Below are 26,634 nucleotides of genomic sequence, written 5' to 3'. Positions count from 1 at the left end.
TGTCTATTCTCCCTCCCTCTTCCTTCCATTCCCTCCCTCTGACTCACTTTCCTCTCTTTTTTCGCTTCAATTCTCTCTTCCTCTCATAGAAACATAGAAAATAGGTGCAGGAGTAGGTCATTCTGCCTTTCAAGTCCTTCAATGTGATCATGGCTGATCATCCAAAATCAGTACCCCATTCCTGCTTTTCCCCCATATCCCTTGATCCCTTCAGCAATAAGAGCTAAATCTAACTTGAAAACATCCAGTGAATTGGCCTCCACTGCAGAAAGGCAGTTAATTCCACAGATTCACAACTCTGGGTGAAAAAGATTTTCCTCATCTCAGTCCTAAATGGCCGACCCCTTATTTTTAAACTGGTATCCCTGGTTCTGGACTCCCCCCAACATTGGGAACCATTTTCCTGCATCTAGCCTGTCGAATCCCTTAAGATTTTTATCTATTTCTCTACGATTGCCTCTCATCCTTCTAAACTCCAAAATACAAGCCCAGTCGACCCATTCTTTCATCATTTGTCCAGCTTTTTCCCCTCTTTCCCTTTTGTTCACTCTGTATCCATATTTAGGCGAGGAAACACAATCTACATTCAATGTACTGGATGTGGGCAGACCAAGTATTCTTCCCTCTCTGCCCATATAGGGTTTTTGAAAGGTCATCCAAGAAGGCATCATTCCCTGATACCTCTTTAAGCATTTATTCCAAATTCCTTTTAACATTTACTATTGCATTTATTTCCTCTGTTCCTCACAAGTTTGAGATCACAACATCTCACGTGGTTGTTGGTACAACACTTGCACTTGGAAAATAACCAGTTTATTTCAGTGCTGAGAATTATAAATTACCTTTTCTAAATGTCCAGAAATTCACTAAAGTTTGTTGTGCCCAGTTTTACTTAATTTACCAGTACTTCATTTATGTGCTTTCTTACAAGAGATAAAATTAGAGTTTTTGAAAGAGCAGTAATATCTAATTGAGTATCTGGTACTTTGATGGGCGGGCATGAAAAGCGATAATGCTCAGTGTGATTCAGCTTCTCTCTGCAGAGTTGACATCAGCCGTTTCATCTTCCACCCCTGTCCCATTGCTGTTCATCCTATGATTGTACAATCTAGTTACTCCCCCTCCCCCCTCTCATTTACCATTCATAATAGGCTGCAAGACTGCTTGACTCATAGGATCTCAGACAAATGACAGCATTGAAGGAAGTCATTTGCACATCATGGCCATGATGGTCGAAAAGTTGCCCACCTATTGCACCTTTCAGACCTGGTTCCAGAGCCTAGCTGGTCACTGCTCATCCCAAGGACCATTTAGACGGGATGATGTTCACTGCTCCTACCTCACATTCAGGCGGTGAATTCCAGCTAACTACCCCGCCTGGGTGAAAAATGTTTTCCTCATCACCCCTCTGATCCTTCTGCCACTTGCATTAAAAGTCACCTCCTGGCGCAAGTCTCCCCTCAGTTCCAATGAAACCAACATCAGATCTCGAACTCGGATGCTCTCTGAGTGGAGTTTGCATGTTCTTCCTGTGACTGTGCCGGTTTCCTCCAATATCCCAAAGGCGTGCGGGTTTGTACGTTAATTAGTCTCTCATTAAATTTCCCAGAGTGCACAGGCAATGGATGAGAAAGCGGGCTAACATAGAACTGGTGTGACTGGGATGATCACTGGTCAGCATGGACGCGATGGGCCGAAGGGTCAGCATCCATGCTATATATTTCAATCGATAAAAACACCATCTTATCCAATCTTTCCTTTTGACCTAGGTCTTCCAATCCTGGTGAATCTCTGAAAACCTTCCAGTGGTATTTCATTCTTAATTCTCTCATGTTTTGGGACTTCCTTTCACCTCATCCTAGAGTTTCTCCTTCACACCCAGTGATGTAGGTACGTGACCTACCAGCTTTACACTGTACATTCTGAAGTGGTGGATGGCATCATGGAAAGCTATAAGATATAGGACTGAGCTACCAGCACATGATACCTTGGACATTGACACTAAAGAATTTTACAGCAATAGAGCCATCACATGGCCTGCTTAACATAATTCTCCACACAGCTGAAGAGTTTCTGTACCGTGGTGTGCAGAATGTACTGTACTTCAAGCTTGACCTAAACTCCATCCTAATTTTCGTCCCATTTGCTCCAACCAACTTACAGACGACAATCCATTTAAGTCGGACTCCCTTGATACTTGCTTCTGCATTGCAGTTGAAACTTGCAGGAAACCGAGGACAACAACAATCAAACGAGACAATTTTGTGCAGAGTTCAAATGCAAGGACTGAGATGGCTCCAAGCAACGTCTCATCATTAACCACATACCTGCAGAGAGCTGATTTAACTCTGTACATCCCACTCGAAGACCAGACAGCAGATCTCCTGTTTCGGGACCACACAACACCTAACCTCATTTTAAATTAGACCACACATTCACTTGTAGATTATTTTTAAAGGACATCACCAGGAAGTGAAGGCAGGCAGCCTGCCCTTCTTTGGCCTTGTGCCAGTGCCATCTCTCCATACACTGGAGACTTTCTTTACTCAGACACAGTACATTCAATAGAGTATTGTCCCTTTCTGTAGGAGTACAGAGTTACAAAACAATTAGTTAACCCTTTGGCGCTGAATTGTACTTGGCTGTTTTCAAAATAATAACACAGTCATAAAGCAAGAAAGACTTGTATTGACACAACAGTCTGTAAAGACTCTCTGAAGCATTCCAAAGTGTTTAACACACAATGACTGTTTTAGGAGGCAAAGTCAGATACTACCTTGCACACAACTCAATCCTACTCTGTGTGTTTCTCTACTTCTGCTGGCGAATGTGGAGGGTGGGATGTTTGCCAGGGCATCAGGAGGATTCCCAGTTCTATTTCATGACAGCGGAATTCCCAAGATTAAATAAGCACCTGAACTAACAGGAGTTTAGAGTGATGCCTCATGTAAAGGCACCAGTGACAAGTCAGCATTCTCTCAGCTCGATGCCTGCTGTAGGGTTTGAATGTACCACCGTACCATTGCAGTCTGTGCAATACACCCGCACAACTCATGCTTTGCTATTCTGGTAAACCTCTGCCGACCTACTAGGGTTGTTAGAGGACACATTTTTGTTTCATCGAGCAAGTTGTTCTGCACTCAAACACGCTATGTGAAAGGGCAGCAGAAGCAGACTCAACAGGAATTTCCAAAAGGGAACTGGATCTGTACTTCGGGAAAGTGGTCAGATATGGCATGGGAGAGGGTCCGAATTCTCCCTGTCATTTAAGAGAATATGTGACATATATTTTCACATAGAACAGTACAGCACCAGAACCAGCCCTTGGCCTGCAATGTCCACATTCAACATGAATGTGCTCCACTCCCCTTCCTGCTGGACATATACAGGAAGAGATGTATCAGCAGAGCCATCTCCATCATCAAAGACCCTTACCACCCATCGCATGACATTTTCTCCATCCTGCCATCTGGGAAGAGGTACAGGAGCATTAGCTGCAAAACCAGCAGGATGCTCCTCAGCTTCTTCCCACAGGCTATAAGACTGCTAAATGGACTTTGCCCCCTGCCAAGTATTGCGCACAAACCCCCACACTGCAGCAGAGCCACTGTTGTGCCGCTGCCGGTCGGAACGCCTGTTGAATGTTTAGTAGAGTGTTAAATTTGTTCATGATACATGTATTTTTTTTTTAATTTCTATTTATTTTTCATGCACACTGAATGGACACTGGTTGAGCAACATTTTTTTGTTTCCTCTGGGTATGCGAATACTCAGGAAATGACAATAAAGATATACAATACAATACAATACAATACGATTGCAGGTTAAACCTATCTCCTTTGGTCCGCATGTGATCTCATCCCCCGCATATCCACATGCCCATCCAAAAATCTCTTAGATGCCACTATTGTATCTGAACATTCCCGTGCTTCAGGAGGAACATTTGTGTGTGCGCAAAAGAAGTATCTTCTCAAAGTCACCATCACCGCAGTGTGATATGAAAGAGTCAAGAACACTTCATCAAGATTTGATGCATTGGTTAAGGGCCTGTCCCACTATACAAGTTTACCCAAGAGCTCTCCCGAGTTTACAAAAAAATCAAATCTCGCTACGTAGAATGTACGTAGCGGGTACGTCGTAGCTCGGGACATCTCTTAGCGGCTCGTAACGCTAACGGCAGGTACTCGGGAAACGCGGTAAGCTCCTGAAGTTTTTTCAACATGTTGAAAAATGTCCACGAGAGCCCCGAGTACCTACGAGCAACCATTACCGTAATTCTTCGAGTTCGAATCAGGGGAAACTTGGGAGAACTCTTGAATTAGTTCGTACTATGGGAGATGCCCTTAGCTCTGTTGAGCTGGATAGATTTGAGACTGCAGATGCTGGAATCTTGAGACATAAGCAAAGTATTGGGGAGGGAGGGGGGGGATTCCACGATCAGTCAGCATCTGCGGAGGGAAAATGACAGATGCAATTTTGGCTCGCGACCGAGTTTCGACCAGGATGTTTTAACTCTGAAGAAGGGTCTCAGCCCGAAATGTTGTCCTGCTCCTTCCACAGGTGCTGCCTGGCATGTTGCTCCTAGTTTGTTGTTCCGAGTTTGCTTTAGGTCATCTCTTTGAATCTCCTGGAGGCCATTTGGCCTAACATGTCTATATCCACACCCAGAGTTACTCCCAATCTCACATTACTCAACGTCTCCTGCTCTGTGGATTCTTCGTTCCACGTCACCCCTTCAATGTTTATTTTTTAATTGTTTTAAATGATCTCACACCTTTTGTCTTTTCATCTCTGGCTCATCCTGTCAAATATCCCCTCACCTGTATCCACCTATCACTTGCCCAGCTATGACCTGCCCCTCTCTTCGAGTTTTCTTCCCCCACCCCCCACCATGTTCCCGATCGGAAACAATACCTATACATGTTCTCCAGAGATGTTGCCTAGCCCGCTAAGTAACTCCAGCACTTTAGGTCTGTCTCTATAACATTTTTCCACATGTAATCTCTTGACATCTTCAGTGGATCCAGAAAAATGGTGCATCGCCTACCAAGGCTGTAAATTAATCTTGCATTGGGCCTGTTCTGTTGTTGTTTTTCACAATGTTATTATTCTGCTTCTACCTTTCAACCACTGACCCCTACCCCGCCAAACTTACTGCTCCATTATTATCCCTGAAGGTTGGCAGACAAGCTCAATGCCAGGTCAGTGACCCTCTTGGTCCACTGGCTCGGGGTCCGCTGCCCTGAAAGGCTGGGATTATGACCTGTGACATTGGTGCACATTACTGCACTCTGCGCCTCCATGCACTGGTGGAATGCAACCTTCAGTCTGCCAAAGCAAATCATTAACCGGAGGTGACTGTGGAAACATTGTTGTGAAAATGCCAACTCTTGCCAATTTCCGTGTGACCTGTTTGTTTGATCACTATGGGGGAACCAAACCAGGCCTTCCCACAGCACACCCAATAGAACAGATGGGTGTAGAAGGGTCTCGACCCAAAATGTCACCCATTCCTTCTCTCCAGAGATGCTGAGTTACTCCAGCTTTTTGTATCTATCTTTGGTCTAAAGCAGCCTCTGCGGATCCTTTCTCCACCTGTGTCTCAATAGGCAGGCATTATTAAAGACAGGCTCAAGTCAAGAGAGTTTATTGTCATGTGTCCCAGATAGGTCAATGAAATTCATGTCCGAGCGCTGAAAAAACACCACTAATCCCACCCCGTTAGCAGTGAGCCTTGCCCAACCCTGCTGGATCTTTAATGACAATTTAGAAATTCTCTCCTACAATTGTCTGCTAGACTCCAATTCCTTGGGTCTAGATTACTATCTGCTTGCTAAGATGTCCCTCAGAGTTGACAATGGCTTATTTTACTCCAGTTCTTTGGGTTCTTAGGTGGCTGATGAGGACGAGGTGGGATTTCATATTCAAAGAGAGAAAGGTACAGAAATAGGCCCTTCAGCCCTCTGGGCCCATACTGACTCTCAACCACCTGTTTACACCAATTCAACATTAATCCACCACCCACTTTGGGATTTGGGAGAAAACACACAAGTGGGGTGGGAGCAGGGGTTTCCATTTTTAATTTCATTAAAGTTCAGTTTCACAATTTGCATTTGAACCCATAATCTCCAGATTGCTAATCCAAGCCTGAAACGGCTCCGTGACTGAATACGTAGCAAAGTTAAGTATGAAAAATGTGCATTCGGCAAAACACAAACATCACAAACACAACCAGAAAAGGGAGGTGAGTAAAAGGATGAAGTATTAGCTGAACCAAAGCAATAAAGATTGAGAAGCAGACAGGGTCACTTAGGCTATTGTTACACTGAACACACGCACACATCTTACACTCTGAAATCAATTCTAGTTTATCTCACAACCACAAATAAACATTGTTGGCACCAAGATGTTAGACCATGTTTCATTAACATCATCCAACAGTCAGTTATTAATTGATTTGACCTCAGAAAATCGAAGAGTAAAGAGGTAACCCACACAAGCAACATAGCGATACATTCATTATGTAATGTAAATGGAATCCAACATTTTAATAAATATCATAAATGTCCTTCGATGGTTGTGATACTCATCAAAAAGGAAATGTTTTTCTTCATTAATGTAATTGCCAGTTACAACCGTTTTACTTTACATCATTCTTGGGGTACCTCAAGGTGTGATGGTTTTGTCAGAGGATCTGAACAGGTTAAGCCTCTGTGCTAGATGCAGCATTCAGGGCAAGGTGCTCTGGACCAACAGCCCAAAATGCTTCACATGAGTTTTTGAAAAAAATGCAGCATGATCACACATTGGGAGAAATGACCAACCCTTGATTCAAGAGATAGGTTTTTCTACATTGGGGTTGAGGGAGGGAATTCCAGAAGTTTGGGCCCAAGCAGCTGAAGGTCTAGTCATCGATGGAATATTTAAAATTATGGATCCACAACAGTCCAGGAATGAGCATCACAAAGTTACTGGGGTAGCGAGTGGGCAAAGTCTTGAGATCACCAGGGAAACAGGCCCTTTGGCCCATTGAGTTCAAGCCAGCATCAAGCAGTCATTACACTAATCCTACATATCCAGTATTTCCCTTCACATTCCACCACTCACCTATACACTTGGGGACAATTAACTTCCATTCACCATGACTTTGTGGTATGGGAGGAAACAGGAGCACCCAACACAGGGAGAATGTGCAAACTCCACATAGACAGCACCAGAGGTCAGGATTGAACCTAGATCACTGGAACTGAGAGGCAACATTTCCACCAGCCACTCTTGCAATGTCACAAATAAGGATTGGACTATGTTGTTGCTTTGCCAGTAGTACAGTTCAAACTCAGAAACCATCACGGGGCCAAGTTCAGAACAGTTTGCAACTTACCTAGATGAATAATCTGACTGTGGGTCATCAGTGTCCATTTCACGGACCCCCTTGAGTAAGCTGTTGCTTGTGTAGAGTTGGCACTTGGTGAGAAGGTTCTCCGACTTGCTGTAGCCCACCATTGGGTTGGCACTTGGCTTCCTCTCCACTCTTGACACCTGGGACCTGGGGCTTCCTGACCAGCTCGAGTCCACTCTGGAGTCCGTGGACAAATTAGCACTGGTCCAGGGTAAAAACTTCTCTTCAATCAGACGGGCATTCTCCTTGATCTGCTCCTGGATTTCCGAGGTCAGCGCTGGAAAGTCAAAGGTGAAGTAATTCCCCTGGCTCCTTTTTGGAGAGGCCAGAATTTCCACTGAGTCTAGGCTGGTGTAGGAGGTGCCTTTGGCACATTGAGACTCCAGGATGCACTCAAACTGTTTGCTGAAGGTGTCAGTGCCCTCTTCAGACAGGCTCCGGGAAATGCAGATCAAGGCCATAGATGGAAGCAGATTTTTGACCTCTGTGTCTGGTGACCTGAAGAAGGCAAAGACATTGAAACATGCTGCACAGAACGAGGCCAATCAGCCCATCTAAGTTGGGCTGTTTTATGATAGAGCAATCCAATTAGTCTCACTCCTCATCTCTTTCCCCATTGCTGTGGATATATTTTTTCCTTTTGTATTTAGCCTAAGTCGCTGTATACCCAAGCCAACCCCAATGGGACTCAACTAATGTAACAAAAAAAGCACAGAGTATTGGAAATGATCAGCAGGTCAGATGGTATTTGTCAGAGTTCAATGTTTTAGATTGTTGGCCTTTGATCTGAACTGAGGAAATTTAAGAATGGAACAAGTTTTACATTGCAGAGAAAGTTGGAGGGGTGAAGACCAAGGTGAAGGTAAGGTCAGTATTTAAACCAGCATCTGCTGTTCTTTTCCTACACACGTTAAAGACAGTGGGTGGCCAGACACTTGGAAAGGCTGAATAACTCAAGTGGTGACAGAAAAAAATAATACAGATAAAACACAAATGACAAAAACCTGAAATAAAACCAGAAAATACTGGAAACACTCAGCCAGTCAGGCAGCATCTGTGGAAAGAGAAACAGAATTAATGTTTCACGTTAGAGACCCATAATCATAGCTGGCTGGCACAGTGGCACAGCTGGTAGAGCCACTCTCACAGCGCCAGTGATCCAGGTTCAAGCCTGATAGGTGCTTTCTGGGTGGAGGTTGTTCCTTCTCCCTGATGTGATTATGTCCTCCCATAGTCCTCAGCAGTGGCAGACTGGCCAGGGTGTCAGCTTGCCCAATGGCAAGTGGGCCCCTGATGAAGTGATAGCAAGTGATGGCAAATGGGCCCCTGTTAAATGATAACATTGTTGTTGTGAGTGGGCCCCCTTTGTCTCCTGGCAACCAATATTTTTAGACCCAGTCCGCCACTGGTCCTCAGATGTGCTGGATGGGAGGATAGTCAGCTAATGTAAATTTTCCCCAGAGTGTCAGTGAGTGGTTGGACCTGCGAGGAGTTGAGTTGAGTTGAGTTTAGTTTAGTTTAGAGATACAGCATGGATACACTACAGGCCCTGCAATGCACTGAGTCCACGCTAACCAACGATCACCCATTCACACTAAGGCAAACTTACAGAAACCACTTAACATACAAATGGGATGTGGGGGGAAAAAACCGAGCCCCCAGGGGAAACTCCTTTGTGGCCACAGGGAGAACATGCAAACACCTCTTGTCAGCACCCAAGGTCAGAATTGAACCCGGGTCTCTGGCGCGTGAGATTGCCATTCTACCACTGTGCCACCTCTGATGAGAATGTGGGATTAATTTAGCATAACTGTATAACTGGGTGTCTGATGGTGGATGTGAAGAGCTGTTGGGTGGATGTGGACAAGCTGATCAGGAAGGCCGGCTCAGTGGTTGGGGCTGAGCAACTAACGGTCCAGCAGGTGGCAGAGGCCAGAACTCTGAAAAAACTAGGCACAATAATGACCAACCCCACTCACCCACTCCATGCCCTGAAGGTGATCAAGTGCAGCATCTTCAGTCAGAGACTGATTGCAGCAATGTGCAAAACGGAGAGCATAGGAAGTCTTGTATACCAGCTGCTATAAGGTTTTATAATGCACAAAAATTTGAACTTATTAAGTATTGAAGATATCTGTGGAAATGTGTGGTGTTATGTCTGTCTTGAAGCTGTTGTGGCACTGTAATTTCCTGTAAAGGATTATTAAAGGTTATTCTATTATTCTATTCTATTCTGTTGCCGGGCTTTATCCTTGTACGACTGGGTAAGCATCTATAGGACCAGCAAAGGGAGGGCTGCAGTGTACATCTCTAGAAGGGAGAGGCAGATGGATACAAATTAAAAGTCTGATTGACCTGAAATAGAAATGGAAAATATAACTGAACCGTTGGAAGTGTGAGTCCCAATGGCTGATTAATTTAAAAAACTGTCAAATCCAAAGACAATAATATCAAGAGCCAAGAGTAGTCACAAACTGCTGGAGTAACTCAGCGGGTCAGGCAGCATCTCTGGAGAAAAATGATAGCTGACATTTTGTGTCAGGATGTTTAATTGTTATATGTACCAAAAACAAAACTATAACATTCTTACTTGTAGTCGTCTAACAGGCCTGTAAACACATTATCAATTATTTGTGGCACATTTGGGTCAGGTTGGGTGTTTTTTTTCTGATAAAACGTTCAGGTTTGGATCAGTCTGTGCCATGCCTTACATCCTTGCTGTATCCAAGGCTGGTTTGTCTGCTCAGTACATCAGGAGCCCTCAGCTGTGGCTCAACAGCAATGAATGTGCACCACAGTACAACATTTCTCTCTGGATTGTGGTGGGAATTGGAAAATAGAGAATGCTCTCGGGTTCGACTGGGTTCTAATCAGGAGCATTCGATTGTATACTCGAGCAAATTTCTAACTCCAATGCTTTTTCATGCAATGTGTCCAAGATCACAACTCACTTTGCCAGACAAATACCCTCTCTATGGACAGATGAGGTTTGGGTCATCTGAAGAAGGATCACAACCAGAGATGTCATCTGTCCAATTCCCTCAGCAGATGTTGCCTGGACCCACTGGGTTCCTCTAGAAGTAGATACAAAATGTTGGAATAACTCAGCGGGACAGACAGCATCTCTGAACAGCAGGAACAGGTGATGTTTCGGGTGGAGACCTTTCTTCAGACTGAACTTTGCTTTTGGCTCAAGATTCCAGCATCTGCAGTTTCTTGTATCTCACCAAACTCCTCTATATTTTCTCGTGGATCTATTACGGGGAAAGTGTGGAGAGAGTGTCCAGCTTTAAGTTTCTGGGCACTCACATTTCAGAGGACCTCACATGATCCACCAACATCGCTGCGCTGGTCAAGAAGGCACAGCAACGACTGTTCTTCCTGAGGACATTAAAAAAGACTGGTCTGCCCCAACAGCTGCTGACAACCTTCTACCGCTGCACCACAGAGAGCATATTAACGTATGGCATCTCTGTGTGGTATCTCAGCTGCACGGAGGCGGAGAGGAGAGCTCTTCAGCGCGTCGTCCACAGAGCGCAGAGGATCATTGGGACACAGCTACCAGCCTTGGAGGGCATCTACCACACACGGTGCCTCAGGAAGGCCGTCAGCATCCATAAAGACTCATCACACCCCTGTAACGGACTGTTTGAACTACTTCCCTCCGGCAGACGTTACAAGGCCTTCTACGCCCGAACCTCCAGACTCAGAAACAGCTTTATTCCCAGAGCTATAGCGGCTCTGAACCGGCCCTGCTGAGTGCCCCCCACCCCCCCTGGACTGTCTCCCTCGGATGGTCACGACACACAGCTTATTTATTTATTTTACTTTTCTTTTTCATCGGTTGGAAGCTGCATACTAAATCTCGTTGCACCGACGTGCAATGACAATAAAAGATATTATTATTATTATTATTATTAATTATCCCGAACCTGAGAGATTTGGGCACTCACTCTCCTGCCAGTAGAGGGAGCTGCTCTACAAACTGGGGTGAAGACCTTAGCACAGTACAGGAGTTGAATGGGCCTGTCCCACTTAAGGCGATTTACTAGGCGACTAGACTGTCGCCTGATGGACGCTGGTGGTCGCTGGGGGATCGCCTGCATGGTTGTGAGTAGTCACCTCAGTCGCCCAAAGAGTCGTTGCATCTTTCTGGTTGCCACTGGATTTTCAACATGTTGAAATTTTTTCGACGACACAGTGGCGATCGAGGGTTTGACGCCAATGAGCGTAGCGTGAGGTACGTGCTGTCGTAGGTTGTCGCCAGGTGACGTAGGTTGTCGCCAGGTGTAGGTTGTCGCTGGTGCTGACTTCGGTGAATTCCATTGTCATATTCGCTGGCAGTCGTCTAAAAAATCTCCTAAGTGGGACAGGCCCTTTAGTCCAGTCGCCAGTTTTTCAGCGGCCTGCTACGACTATGACAGTTGCCGGCAGTCACCTAAAAATCGCCTAAGTGGGACAGGCCCTTTACCTTCAGGTTTATAGTCACATGTATCGAGGTACGGTGAAAATTGTTACTTTGCCTTCTCTCCCAGCAGATCAGGCATCGCATATCAATCAAATCAAACTCAAGTACAACAGATAGAGCAAAAGGGAAGATACAGAGTGCAGAATATAGTTGAAACCATTTTAGCACGTAATTTCCACAGACCAAGTCCAATGTTCTCGAAGGTCCCTCGAGGGCAGGAGAGTGAGTGTCCAAAAAATCTCAGGCTTGGGACAATTTAAAGAACCACGAGAAAATAGAGAGGAGTCTTGTGAGATACAGGAAACTGCAGATGCTGGAATCTTGAGCCAAAAACAAAGTTCAGTCTGAAGAAAGGTCTCCACCGGAAACGTCATCTATTCCTGCTGTCCACAGATGCTGCTAGATGTCCAAGGTCTTCACCTCAGGTTCTGAAGAAGGGTCTCGACCCGAAACATCATCCATTCCTTCTCTGCAGAGATGCTGTCTGTTCCGCTGAGTTACTCCAGCATTCTGTGTCTATAAGCGGGGAATGGGATTGATGGGAATGGCATAGTCTTAATGGGCTGAATGTGAGCTGGCATAGTCTTAATGGGCTGAATGGCCCCTATTCAACAGTGAGGAATTCCTGTAAACACCTTGCAGATCCTTCCTTGTCGTAGGATCTAACCACAGTCGTACAGCACGGATTCAGGCCATTTGGCCCAATTTGCTCATGCTGACCAAGATGCCCCATCCATCCTAGTCCTAGGCATTTGGCGTACATACAATAAACCTTTTCTATCCATGTACCTGTCCAAATGTCTTTGAAAATCCCTCTGGGATTTGGTTCTGTGGGACTACCTTCACTGGCAGGACTGCAGTGATTCAAGCAAACACATTCTCAAGGAGAGTTAGAGACAGGCAATAGATACTGGTTTTGCCAGCAATGCCTGCATCACATGATGTAGAAAGAAATAACCGTTTGCAACCCAATCCGACTTGCAAACCGAGTTGAAAATAAAATAAAGTCAGATGCTGGAAATGGGAAATAAAATGGGCAATACTGGAAACTCCCAGCAACTCAGGATGGGTTTAATGGAGGAACTTTTGCCTGAAATATTAACTTTGTTTCTCACTCCTCTGGTGCTGCTTGACCAGAGGAATGTTTCCAGCATTTGCTGCCATCAATGCATTGACCAATATTATGCACATTACAACGCAAATAATGACCAGCAGAGGGACCACTGAGTCAGAGTCCTGCAGTTGTAGTAAAACTCCGATAATCCAGCACCCTCTGGTGGTGCAGAACAAACACATTTTCCGGACTATTGGATATTACCAATTTTAATACTCCAACCCACCTTTAATTCATTTTTTAGTGCAACACAGTAGCATAACCAGTTTCCTAGTGAACCCAATGAATTTAAAGAGCGAGCTGGCGAAAGGCCATGTTTAAGAAGGAACTGCAGATGCTGGAAAATCGAAGGTGCTGGAGAAACTCAGCGGGTGAGACGGGGCTCCTGTAAGTTTAAAGGGAACGTTGGAAAGAAGAATTTAAAGAGACTGCGAGAATGTTAACCTGGTGACTTTAATGAGGGTGATGGACATAAAGGAGTACAAGGGTTTAAATCGAAGATAGATACAAAATGCTGGAGTAACTCAGCGGGACAGGCAGCGTCTCTAGAGAGAAGGAATGGGTGACGTTTCGGGTGGAGACCCTTCTTCAGACTGACGGAGTACTCGATGAGTTTAATGGGACTGGGGGATCGAAGCCAGTGTGTTTAAAGTGAGTGTGGGAAATAGATTCCCATTCTGTTCAATGTAAACTCAGCAAAATCTCATCTGAACCCAAATGACCAGGAACATAGAAACATAGAAAACATAGAAAATAGGTGCAGGAGTAGGCCATTCGGTGAACTGGTGAACCTTCTCTGCACTCCCTCTATGGCAAGAATGTCTTTCCTCAGATTAGGAGACCAAAACTGTACACAATACCCCAGGTGTGGTCTCACCAAGGCCCTGTACAACTGCAGTAGAACCTCCCTGCTCCTATACTCAAATCCTTTTGCTATGAATGCTAACATACCATTCGCTTTCTTCACTGCCTGCTGCACCTGCATGCCTACTTTCAATGACTGGTGTACCATGACACCCAGGTCTAGTTGCATCTCCCCTTTTCCTAATCGGCCACCTAACCTGCCTGCCCTCTGTGGTTTTATTATAGCTGGAGGAGACAGAAGCAAATTTACTTTAAATTGCAGATAAAGGAGCTGGAGGGATGCTTAGGTCAAAGGAAAATCTCCAATAGTGTGAGCCCAGCGGCAGATTATGTTCCTTTGTCTGTCTTGTATGTCACTGACAGCATGCCCGACCATACCAACCGAGCTAAAATAACCAGTAGATGACTGGAGATATGATCATTCTGATACTGACGGAAAGCAAGAGCAGGTAACCTGATTTTGTGTAGAGGTCTATTCATACCCAGCAGCACTGTTTGATCACCCCCACTAGTTCAGTGTCAAGATGTCACTGTTCTAGATCGTCATTGAACATTTCCCTCCAGAGATGTTGCCTGACCCCTTTAGTTACTCCAGCACTTTGTGTCCTGTTGTGAAAACCAGCATCTGCAACTACTTCCATTGAACTATTCCACTGGATAGTGATGGAGCCCAGAAGAACACTGGGGTGAGATTGCTATTGTTACACAACGCAGTGTTTAGCTTCTGTAACATTGTGGATTAGTTTGCCATCCAGGATAATTGCAAACCCATTGCTGTACTGTAATGCTTATTAATCCCTCTGTAACACAATCTCTCTATTACTCATATTCAACACATTATCATGGACAGCCACCCTGCCACCCTATGCCACAACGGCATAATAGGGCTTGTGTGTAATAGAGTGGGCTAGTTGCAATGGGCTAAAGGGCAGCTCATTGACAGCAGGAAGCCATTACATTATCTATCTTGGTAATAGCTGGGAATACATTGCAGGCATGAGCTTTGACCTTTTTGTCTCCTTAACTGCTCAGACACAAGACAGAATGGGTGTGAAATACTCAGCAGATCAGACTGCATTAGTTGGAAGAGAAACAGAGTCAATGTTTCTCTGTTGCTCCCTGTCTTAAATAATAAAAGGAACTGATGGAATACATCTACAGCCATCACTGGCTCTCTCTGACATCAGGACAATCCTGAATGAGGCAAGTTCCAGATGTCCCAAACATAGTCAGCCCATAATTCACTCAAAGATTTCAGCTTGGACCCATTAATGATCAACCATATTTAATTCTTTCAACAATAGGTTTGTCAACTGAGCTGGATTTACATCCAGTGTTTAAGAGGGAACTGCAGATGCTGGAGAATCGAAGGTTACACAAAAAATCACTCAGCGGGTGCAGCAGCATCTATGGAGCGAAGGAAATAGGCAACGTTTCGGGCCGAAACCCTTCTTCAGACTGATCGGGGGCGGGGGTGGAGACAAGAAAGGGAAAATGAGGAGTGGCGAGAAGGCGGGGGGGGGGGAGGAGTCAGCAGGGGGGCTGAGGAAGGGGAGGAGACAGCAAGGACTAACAAAATTGGGAGAATTCGATGTTCAAATTCGATGTTGAACATCGAATTCTCCCAATTTTGTTAGTCCTTGCTGTCTCCTCCCCTTCCTCAGCCCCCCTGCTGTCTCCTCCCATCCCCCAGCCTTCTGGCTACTCCTCCTTTTGAAGACCCCCGCCCCTGACCCTGAAGAAGTTTCGGCCCGAAACGTTGCCTATTTCCTTCGCTCCATAGATGCTGCTGCACCCTCTGAGTTTCTCCAGCTTTTTGTGTAACCTTGGATTTACATCCAGATGCATGAGGAGGTAACTCCGCATATGAATTGATTGCCTCTCAAGTATCTCAGTGAGTAGAATTTGAAGACAGACACAAAAAGCTGGAGTAACTCAGCGGGTCAGACAGCATCTCTGGAGAAAAGGAATAGATGACGCTTCGGGTCTAGATCCTGCTTCAGACTGAGAGTCAAGGGGTATCACTTCAGAGATGCTGCCTGACACACTGAGTTACTCCAACATTTTGCGCCTATCCAGTTTAAACCAGCATCTGCAGTACCTTCCTCCACAGTTGGATTTGAAGGTTGGTAGTTGGTCTTTGCTGTAGTTGGACCTTTATAATAATAATAATAATAATAATAATAATAATAATAATAATAATAATAAATTGAATTTATATAGCGCTTTTCAAGGACTCAAAGTCGCTTTACAAGGCAAACAAAAAACAAAAACAAAACAAAACAAAAAAAAACAGAACACAAACAAGAACACAAGAGAAATAGCAATTTATGGTGTGGCACCATCTCTGACACTTGCCCCGCTGAATACACATTACCTGTCAGCAGCAGAAGAAGTGGTCTCGTAGAATACTTCATCGTCTGGGGCTTTGGACTCTTCATCTCCACTCTCTCCTCCACTCCCAGGATTCCCATCTGGCATGGACAACACGGGAGAAATGGAATGAGAGTCCACCTGGACATCACATCCAACTGTTGAACCAGGGTGTTGCAGACTCTGGCACTTCTCTGTACTGTCCATGTTGTGTTCGGCCATGACTTCATCTAGATTGGTTTCCTGGTAGCGTCTGACCGGCACAGCGTCCAGGTCTGTCTCCGAGAACTTGGTCCTTCTGGATGCATCTCCTGGTTTGCAGTTCGTGGGATTCCCATTTGGCAAAGGAGAGACCTTTGGACCATTGGCCTCCTCCCTCAAGCCGCGATTGACAGGCTTCCAAGTCCCAGATGTGCCATCGGTGGACACCTCTTTCCACACTGTTTCATTATTGTCAACGGCGTGTGGATTTGCTAATGTCTGCTGGATCTCCGATTCAGCTGTAAGGAGAAAACAGTGTGTTAGGCACCAACTCCTCAGCCCACATTCAAGAACACAACTAAATCCACCTCTTTGAATTGGAACTGAAAACACTTTGAACAGCTACTGTATGTTTGAACACAATGTGGCAACAAGCACTAGCCTTTAAGCCCTGTCCCACAGTACAAGTTCATTCCAAGAGCTCTCCCGAGTTTAAAAAAAAATCTAACTCGTGGTAAGCACGGAGAATGAATGTAGCGGGTACGTCGGAGCTCGGGGACGTCTCTTAGCGTTAACGGCAGGTACTCGGGAAGACTCGCTAACGGCAGGAAAGCACGGGAAGACTCGTGAAGGTTTTTCAACTTGGTGAAAAATGTCCACGAGAGCCCCGAGTACCGACGAGTGGCCATCACCGAGTTCGATTCTGGGCAAACTCAGGAGGACTCTTGGAATGAACTCGAACCGTGGGACAGGGCTTATTGTTATTAAGAGAAAGGAGTGGACCCATTTGAGTTCATCATAGCAAGAAATATTGATTGCATTTACACCAAATGCTGAAGGAACTCAGCAGGTCAGGCAGCATCTGGGGAGAGAATGGGAAGTCAACATTTCAGGTTAGGTCCCTTCTTTAGACCTGAAACACTGCCTGTCCACTCCTGCCACTGATGCTACCTGAACCACGGAGTTCCCCCAGCACTTTGTGTTTTGCTCAAGGCTCCAGCATTTGGTTTCTCATGTCTCCGTTTTACTTTCATTTATTTACTTCATAGCTCTGTCAGCACCAAATACCACTGGGGATAAGAACAGAACTGTAATATATCAAAGGATTATGGGGATCAATTGTGCAAAGAACCAAAGATAGATTCACTATTGACACTGGATCTTTGGGCCGCTCTTACAGTTATCATCAATCACCCATCTCATGTTTTATTATCCCAAATTTCTCATCATCTCTCTGCAATTCTATCACTATCACACACTATCATCCTGCATGTCATTGGAATATAGCAGAGCCTCTAAGGAACATACCTGTTTATGAAACCCTTTGCGAATCTTTATCTCATTGCTCAGAATTTACTTCACCTTGTTGAGTAATTTTAGAAAATGGCTAAGACACCATAATTTGCAATTGAAGTTCACAGTTTATCAGTTATCAAAGGCCATTTTCATCAACACATTCTTAACATTGGGTGATATCAGTGCAACCAGTAAAGTTGCTGCCTCACAGCTCATGAGCGGGGTTAAATCTGGAACTCCGATGCTCTCAGTGTGTAGTTTGCACGTTCTCTCTGAGATGACCTGGATTCTCCATTCTCCTCCTACATCCTACACTCACGTGGATTTATAATTTAATAGGTCACTCTAAATTGCTCCTTGTGTTTAGATGGGTTGTAGAATATGAAGTTGTTAGGAATGTACAGAGAATAGGTGGCAGTGGAAAATTAGCAATGCAAAGGCAATACTCTGTGAGCGGGTGCAGACTCAATGGACTGAATGGCCTTGTTTTATGAAAGAAATATGAAAGCAGTTTACACAAACCTAGCCATGACAGCATCAATGTGACTGCCAATGGCTAGTGGCATCTTTTCAGCATGTCCAAGATGGATTCGACATTTACCTTTATCTTCTGGGGTCTGCGGTTCTGAGGTTCCATAGAAGAATTCTCGTCTGGCCTTTGCGATCTTCTGAGCACGCTCGGAGTGTTCCCTGGCCCATGTACAAGAGTAGGCCTTAAAAAACAAAATGCGTTCATTGTTCAGTGAGACTCAACGTCCAATAAGTGGAGCGGTGGGTGTCCATCTGTACGGGCAAGAGGTACAGAAGTGCGAAAACACACACCTCCAGATTTGGGGACAATTTCTATCCAGCTGTTATCAGGCAACTAAATAATCCGACCAACAACTAAAGAGTGGTCCTGAACTACCACCTACTACATTGGCGACCCTCGGACTATCTTTAAATCGGACCTTACTGGACTTTACATTAAACATTATTCTCTTTATCCTGTATCTTTAAATTGTGGACGGCTCGATTGTAATCGTGAATAGCCTTTTGGCTGATTGAATAGCAAGCAACAAAAAGCTTTTCACCGTATCCCTGTACACGTGACAATAAACTAAACTAAAGGTAGGTATTAAAGGAAGATAGGGAGGTGGAAGATGCAGGAAGATTGCTCCCGATGTTTGGGAAGTTCAGGACAAGGGGTCACAGCTTAAGGATAAGGGGGAATCCTTTAAAACCGAGATGAGAAGAACTTTTTTCACACAGAGAGTGGTGAGTTTCTGGAACTCTCTGCCGCAGAGGGTAGTCGAGGCCAGTTCATTGGCTATATTTAAGAGGGAGTTAGATGTGGCCCTTGTGGCTAAGGGGATCAGAGGGTATGGAGAGAAGGCGGGTACGGGATACTGAGTTAGATGATCAGCCGTGATCATATTGAATGGCGGTGCAGGCTCGAAGGGCCGAATGGCCTACTCCTGCACCTAATTTCTATGTTTTTATGTGGAGGAGCATTGGAAATTTCAGAACTTAGAGAATTGACGGCTGGAATCATTGAGGAAATGGTAAAAGGGGGCAGAATTAGAGGAGTTAATTGAAATGAGGATTGATGAGATACTGATTGAAAAATGAAATGAAATGAAATGATTCAATTTATTGTCATTGTCAGTGTACAGTACAGAGACAACGAAATGCATTTTTAGCATCTCCCTTGAAAGGGAGACACAGGGCGTCGCGGTGTGCCCGCGCCTGCCGCCGTAATTACATTCCATTACAGGCAAAGGTGGGTGAAGTGTCTTGCCCAAGGACACAACGACAGTATGCACTCCAAGCGGGATTTGAACCGGCTACCTTCCGGTCGCCAGCCGAACTCTTAGCCCATTGTGCTATCTGTCGCCCTACATGGACATGTAGACAGAGGACATGCCACTAAGTTTGATTGAGATGAATAAACGCTGCAAAGCTGCAATAGTCCAACACCACCCATCTGCCAACAAATGAATGAATACTTTATTGTCACATGTGACAAGTCACAGTGACTCCTTTAACCTCCTTCACCTGTATCAACCTGTCATTTGCCAGGTTTTGTCCTGCCCCCACTTCTCTATTCCAGCTTTCTTCCCCCTACTACTATATAAAGAAGAGTCCCGGCCTGAAGCATCATCTGTCCATTCTGTCCACAGTTGTTGCATGACCCGTTTAGTTCCTCCAGCAATTCGGGTTTTTTCTGCTCAAGATTCAGGCTTCTGCAGTTCCTTGGCCCTCCAAGCTCACAACTTTGGTGGCACTAGACTGAAAGATTTATTGAACTCTTGGATATTATTTTGGTGGCGCAGCGGTAGAGTTGTTGCCTTACAGCGAATGCAGCGCCAGAGACCCGGGTTCGATCCCGACTGCGGTTGCTGTCTGTACGTTCTCCCCGTGACCTGCGTGGGTTTCCTCCGAGATCTTCGGTTTCCTCCCACACTCCATAGACATACAGATATGTATGTAGGTTAATTGGCTTGGTAAATGTAAAAATTGTCCCTTGTTGGTATAGGATAGTGTTAATGTGCGGGGATCGCTGGTCAGCGCGGACCCGGTTGGCCGAAGGGCGTGTTTCCGCGCTGTATCAAAATTAATACTTCAACCCACTCTTAATTTATTTTTTCAAGCAGTTCAACAGTAGGATAATATTTTTTTCTGGTAAACCTGGTAAGTTTCAAGGGATTTGGTGTAACAGGGCCTCAGAGTTTCAACCTGTGGAATGTGGCAGATTTGTTTTAATTGGATAGCGGATTACCAGAGTTTTACTGCGTTGTGTTAACGTGATGCCCTGTGTCTAGGTCAGCGAATGAAGAGAGTGCTAGTCTGCTCAAGAGGTCAGTTCAGGAGAATCTATAAATAGACCATTGGCATTGCTTGGATATCACCCAGAGTCTGAGGTAAGCACTAATAATAGCAACTATGATCCAACTCGATAGTTTGTGAAGCTGTGTCTTATTTTCAGTGACACATGTAACAATTAGGCAATTATTCTGGGTATAATTGTTTTCAATCAAAAAAGACAAGCAGCTGATGTCAAATTGATCGGTACCACTTTAAGAATTGCTTCATGCAACCACCTAGTGGCCACATCGTGTGGCATGGGACTAGTCAGAGATCGGTCCATCTCTGTGGAGAATGTCACAGTGAGAGGAATGTCCTGACCACAACCAGGGGCCACAGTTTAAGAATTAGGGGTAGGCCATTTAGAACGGAGATGAGGAAAATGTTTTTCACTCGGAGAGTTGTGAATCTGTGGAATTCTTTGCTTCAGCAGGCAGTGGAGGCCAATTCTCTGGATTTCAAGAGAGAGTTAGATAGAGCTCTTAAAGATAGCGGAGTCATGGGGATATGGGGAGAAGGCAGGAACGGGGTACTGGTTGAGGATGATCAGCCATGATCATATTGAATGGCGGTGTAGGCTCGAAGGGCCGAATGGCCTACTCCTGCACCTATTGTCTATTGTCTAAAATGACGAAGGAACCAGCGAATTGTACAAATACAACAGCAATGTTGGCAGAACACTGAGCATTCGCCAGGGTCACTCCACCAAACAGATATCAACTTAAAGTCTCCCCCTGTGTGGGAATGAAGATGCTGTAGCAATCCAGAAAGTGCTGTCTGTAATTCCCAGATGGCTAACAGGCTGCACACATGGAATTTAGTCTTGAGTTACATCGAAGTGACACCACAGATGAAATCTGAGATAAAAAAAGATAAAGCTGGAAATACTTGGCAGGTCAAACAGTATTTGTAGAAAGTTGATGTTTCAGGTCTGGGGCTCCTCATTAGATCAGGGATAGAGGGATTTAGGTAGGGGAGAAGGTAGGGGAGGAGAGGAAATTGCAAGGAATAAAGGGAATGTCTCCAAATGGCTGAGACTGGATGACCTACTATGGGAGTTAGGATATCACGGCGTTCAGTTTTCGGGTATCGTGTTGCTAATGGCGAGGCTGTGAGACGTGATGAGCAAACCAGACTGTACTTAAAAACAAACAAAGACTAAAAGAAAAACTGAGCCAAAATAATGGCGGCATGAGTGGCTCTCTGAAGTGGTTGTAAAACAGGCCTCCCCCATAATGGAATAGAATGTAATGGTTGTTAGATGTGGCAGTGTGAGAGAGGGGTCGTGTGGAGCATAAACACTGCACTCTCTATCTCCCACCATCTGGAACATCGCGGGCGACTTGTGCCCGTCCTGTTTACATGCTCCTGTCATTCCGCATGCACGTACGTACGTACAACAAAGGGCAATTCACTGCTGGAGGCTCAGCTGTCTTTAATAGTCTCAGCAACAGCCTACTGAATGAGCTGGACAAGTGCCAGTCAATAGACACACTTAACGCTGAGGACCCTGATCACCACAAGCAACCTGGATCGATTCCAAGACACTCGCCTAATCTGCTCCACACCCAGGTGAATGGTGTGTAGAAAGGAACTGCAGATGCTGGTTTATACTGAAGACAGACAGAAAGCGCTGGAGTAACTCAGCGGGTCAGGCAGCATCTCTGGAAGAAAAGGAATGGGTGACACTTCGTGTAGGGGCCTTTCTTCAGACTTTGGAAGACTGTAGAACGGTCCCGACCCGATAAGTTGGCCATCCTTTTTCTCCAGAGGTGCTGCCTGACCTGCTGAGATACTCAGACATATTGTGTCTCACTCCAGGTGTATGAATGCTGGGTCTGCAGACTGTGACATCAGGCTTTATGTCATACTCACCTGGGTAGGTTTAACATCTGCGGGAAGTTGATGGATATATGGAGAGAATAAAAGGGATTGATATAAATGAGTGTTTGATGGTCGGCACAGGCCTTATGGGTCAAAGCGTCTGCTTGTGTGCACTATGACTTTGAATCGATCATTTCGTACTCGCCCTTCAATGGCTAATTAGTCCCCTCGCTGAAATTCAAATACAATGGAGAGAGAGTCTAGTGGTGGGAAATCTGCACTGGGTGCCAATCTGAAGATGATCAGCAAGGGCAAGGGTCAAGACCCGAAATGCCACCCAATCCTTCTCTCCATTGATGCTGCCTGTCCCGCTGAGTTACTCCAGCATTTTGTATCTATCTAGAAGGAACCATATCTGCTCATCCATTCTTCCCACAACCAAATAATCCAAGCACTCAACACAGGAGAATGTAACAGTCCAACCACACATTTAGAAACATAGAAACATAGAAATTAGGTGCAGGAGTAGGCCATTCGGCCCTTCGAGCCTGCACCGCCATTCAATATGATCATGGCTGATCATCCAACTCAGTATCCCGTACATGCCTTCTCTCCATACCCCCTGATCCCCTTAGCCACAAGGGCCACATCTAACTCCCTCTTAAATGTAGCCAATGAACTGGCCTCAACTACCCTCTGTGGCAGAGAGTTCCAGAGATTCACCACTCTCTGTGTGAAAAAAGTTCTTCTCATCTCGGTTTTAAAGGATTTCCCCCTTATCCTTAAGCTGTGACCCCTTGTCCTGGACTTCCCTAACATCGGGAACAATCTTCCTGCATCTAGACTGTCCAACCCCTTAAGAATTTTGTAAGTTTCTATAAGATCCCCTCTCAATCTCCTAAATTCTAGAGAGTATAAACTAAGTCTACCCAGTCTTTCTTCATAAGACAGTCCTGACATCCCAAGAATCAGTCTGGTGAACCATCTCTGCACTCCCTCTATGGCAATAATGTCCTTCCTCAGATTTGGAGACCAAAACTGTACGCAATACTCCAGGTGTGGTCTCACCAAGACCCTGTACAACTGCAGTAGAACCTCCCTGCTCCTATACTCAAATCCTTTTGCAATGAAAGCTAACATACCATTCGCTTTCTTTACTGCCTGCTGCACCTGCATGCCTACCTTCAATGACTGGTGTACCATGACACCCAGGTCTCGCTGTTTCCCAATCGGCCACCATTTAGATAATAGTCTGCTTTCCTGTTTTTGCCACCAAAATGGATAACCTCACATTTATCCACATTATACTGCATCTGCCAAACATTTGCCCACTCTCCCAGCCTATCCAAGTCACCTTGCAGTCTCCTAGCATCCTCCTCACAGCTAACATTGCCCCCCAGCTTAGTGTCATCCGCAAACTTGGAGATATTGCCTTCAATTCCCTCATCCAGATCATTAATATATATTGTAAATAGCTGGGGTCCCAGCACTGAGCCTTGCGGTACCCCAATAGTCACTGACTGCCATTGTGAAAAGGACCCGTTTACTCCTACTCTTTGCTTCCTGTTTGCCAGCCAGTTCTCTATTCACATCAATACTGAACCCCCAATGCCTTGTGCTTTAAGTTTGTATACTAATCTCTTATGTGGGACCTTGTTGAAAGCCTTCTGGAAGTCCAGATACACCACATCCACTGGTTCTCCCCTATCCACGCTACTAGTTACATCCTCGAAAAATTCTATAAGATTCGTCAGACATGATTTACCTTTCGTAAATCCATGCTGACTTTGTCCAATGATTTCACCACTTTCCAAATGTGCTGCTATCCCATCTTTAATAACTGACTCTAGCAGTTTCCCCACTACCGATGTTAGACTAACTGGTCTGTAATTCCCCATTTTCTCTCTCCCTCCCTTCTTAAAAAGTGGGGTTACGTTTGCTACCCGCCAATCTTCAGGAACTACTCCAGAATCTAAAGAGTTTTGAAAGATTATTACTAATGCATCCACTATTTCTGGAGCTACTTCCTTAAGTACTCTGGGATGCAGCCTATCTGGCCCTGGGGATTTATCGGCCTTTAATCCACTCAATTTACCCAACACCACTTCCCGGCTAACCTGGATTTCACTCAATTCCTCCAACTCCTTTGACCCGCGGTCCCCTGCTATTTCCGGCAAATTATTTATGTCTTCCTTAGTGAAGACGGAACCAAAGTAGTTATTCAATTGGTCCGCCATATCCTTGTTCCCCATGATCAACTCACCTGTTTCTGACTGCAAGGGACCTACATTTGTTTTAACTAATCTCTTTCTTTTCACATATCTATAAAAACTTTTGCAGTCAGTTTTTATGTTCCCTGCCAGTTTTCTTTCATAATCTATTTTCCCTTTCCTAATTAAGCCCTTTGTCCTCCTCTGCTGGTCTTTGAATTTCTCCCAGTCCTCCGGTATGCTGCTTTTTCTGGCTAATTTGTACGCATCATCCTTCGCTTTGATACTATCCCTGATTTCCCTTGTTATCCATGGATGTACTACCTTCCCTGATTTGTAATGTAATTGTCTAGACTCAATCAAGTGCATATTATTCTGGAAAGTACCTGTTTGAAGCCAGGGCTGTTTGGACTCTCCATTCCAATTGATGGCTCTGAGCTGTGATTAGATATGTCGATATTATAGTTGGATGTTTCACTGAAAGTGGATGCAGTCGTTGGGTTTGTTCCCAGGTCCTGACCACTGGTCTGTGACGGTTCTGATATGAACAAGTGGTCTATCCTGTTCCCATTTTGGAGGCCAATGTGGGAATCTTGAGCATCAGGGCACTTTGTACTAACACTGTCGACCAAGCATTGGCTGGCAACCAACCCATCTGATGGCCTGCTCGAGGCTTCCACAGTCACCATGTCTAGACTTCCCATCTGAGGCAGTTTTGATACAAAACTCGACAATGCTTTGTGCCCAGTTTGTGGGCTTCCATATCCAGCTGACGGAAATTGCGCTGTGGAAAGGCGTTTTGCTTCTTGTGAAACCACCGGTGTGTTGAACGGATTAACGATGGTCTTCACCTTGGCCTTTTCGATGTAGCTGAAAGTAACAACTGAGCTTTTACCTCCAGTATTGAAGTTCGCCTTTCTTACTGTATTCTCCAGGGTAGCGGGGCAGAAGGAGCGAGTCCTGACTCCCACCGGGGAGGTGGGAGCAGTGGACCTCCCTGGGTTGCTGGGGATCGTTTCCCGAAAGGGGTTGGTCTCCGATCGCGTGCGGACTAGCGAGGACCCGATCCTTTCTCGGCCAGGCAAGCCCAAGAAGTCGATTCTGGCTTCTGGCGGCAGGCTGCGTCTCTGCACATGGGGCCGGGATGTCAGTGAATTGGCGGAGGAGGATTGGCATGGTGACCGGCTGGGGGCTTCATACTGAGCTGTGTTCAGGTAGCCCCGTCCCGGAGATTCTGAAGGCATCTGGACACAATTCCTGGAGTGACCAGTCCTCAGCTCCATGTAGAAAGTCATGACTTTTGTATTCTGCGCCATTCCATGTAAATCCGATCCAATCACAAGCGAAGGGCAGGCAACAGGAGCGGCCAGACCACGATCACCTTCCCACCTTGAGAAACATCAGCTCTCCAACCTGGAAATTCCAAGAAACATATTACTGATAGACATTGTCAATGTGTTAAATGAAGTTGCAATCTATGTTACAGTCTAAACCTCTGCAGGTCATAAGAAACAGATGGTACAAAGGGTTGAGAATAGACAGAGACCTATTCAGACCGATAGCATTTTAGACACTTGCAAGAAGATATGATTATTCCCACTAAGCCCAGCAGTGTGAGAAGCTCAATGAGCACATATGCAGACATATACAAGAGTCTGTTGAAGGGTTTCGACCTGAAACATCACCTATTCCTTTTCTCCAGAGATGCTACCTGACCCGCTGAGTTACTCCAGCATTTTTGTGTCTATAACCATATAACCATATAATGGTCTATCTTCAGTGAAAAGCGGCATCAGCAGTTCCTTCTTACGCACCCGATTATAATTTAGTATCATATATGCACTCACTCAGGCAAATTAATTTGATAGACAGAGGCACACATTTTACCACGATGTGCAGATACTGTTGTACATATGAAACAGAGGTACATATGATGTGACATATGCACATATATACAGTATACACATGTGTACACCTGTTCGTAATAATTATATTAAATAAATACAAATAAAAGTAAATTACTAAGTAAATACAAACA

General features: G+C 45.1%; 1 protein-coding gene across 2 annotated transcripts in view; it reads right to left on the bottom strand.

Annotated features, from left to right (window-relative positions):
• LOC129712929 (PH and SEC7 domain-containing protein 1-like) overlaps positions 1–26,634 on the bottom strand; it is a 132,824-nt gene that overhangs the window by 62,812 nt on the left and 43,378 nt on the right. For both annotated transcript variants that reach the window (XM_055661706.1, XM_055661707.1), the window contains exons 3-6: positions 24,983–26,009; positions 18,317–18,428; positions 16,223–16,718; positions 7,382–7,897 (exon numbers count right to left, since the gene is read on the bottom strand). In XM_055661706.1, the coding sequence (XP_055517681.1) occupies positions 7,382–7,897; positions 16,223–16,718; positions 18,317–18,428; positions 24,983–25,912 (2,054 nt within the window). In that variant the 5' untranslated portion in view covers positions 25,913–26,009. The remainder of the gene's footprint in view (positions 1–7,381; positions 7,898–16,222; positions 16,719–18,316; positions 18,429–24,982; positions 26,010–26,634) is intronic.

This window comes from Leucoraja erinacea, chromosome 34, assembly GCF_028641065.1.
Source record: "Leucoraja erinacea ecotype New England chromosome 34, Leri_hhj_1, whole genome shotgun sequence".
Taxonomy (NCBI): Eukaryota; Metazoa; Chordata; class Chondrichthyes; order Rajiformes; family Rajidae; genus Leucoraja; species Leucoraja erinaceus.
Note: the sequence above shows the minus strand (reverse complement) of the source record. Positions and strands in the feature narration are given on the sequence as shown.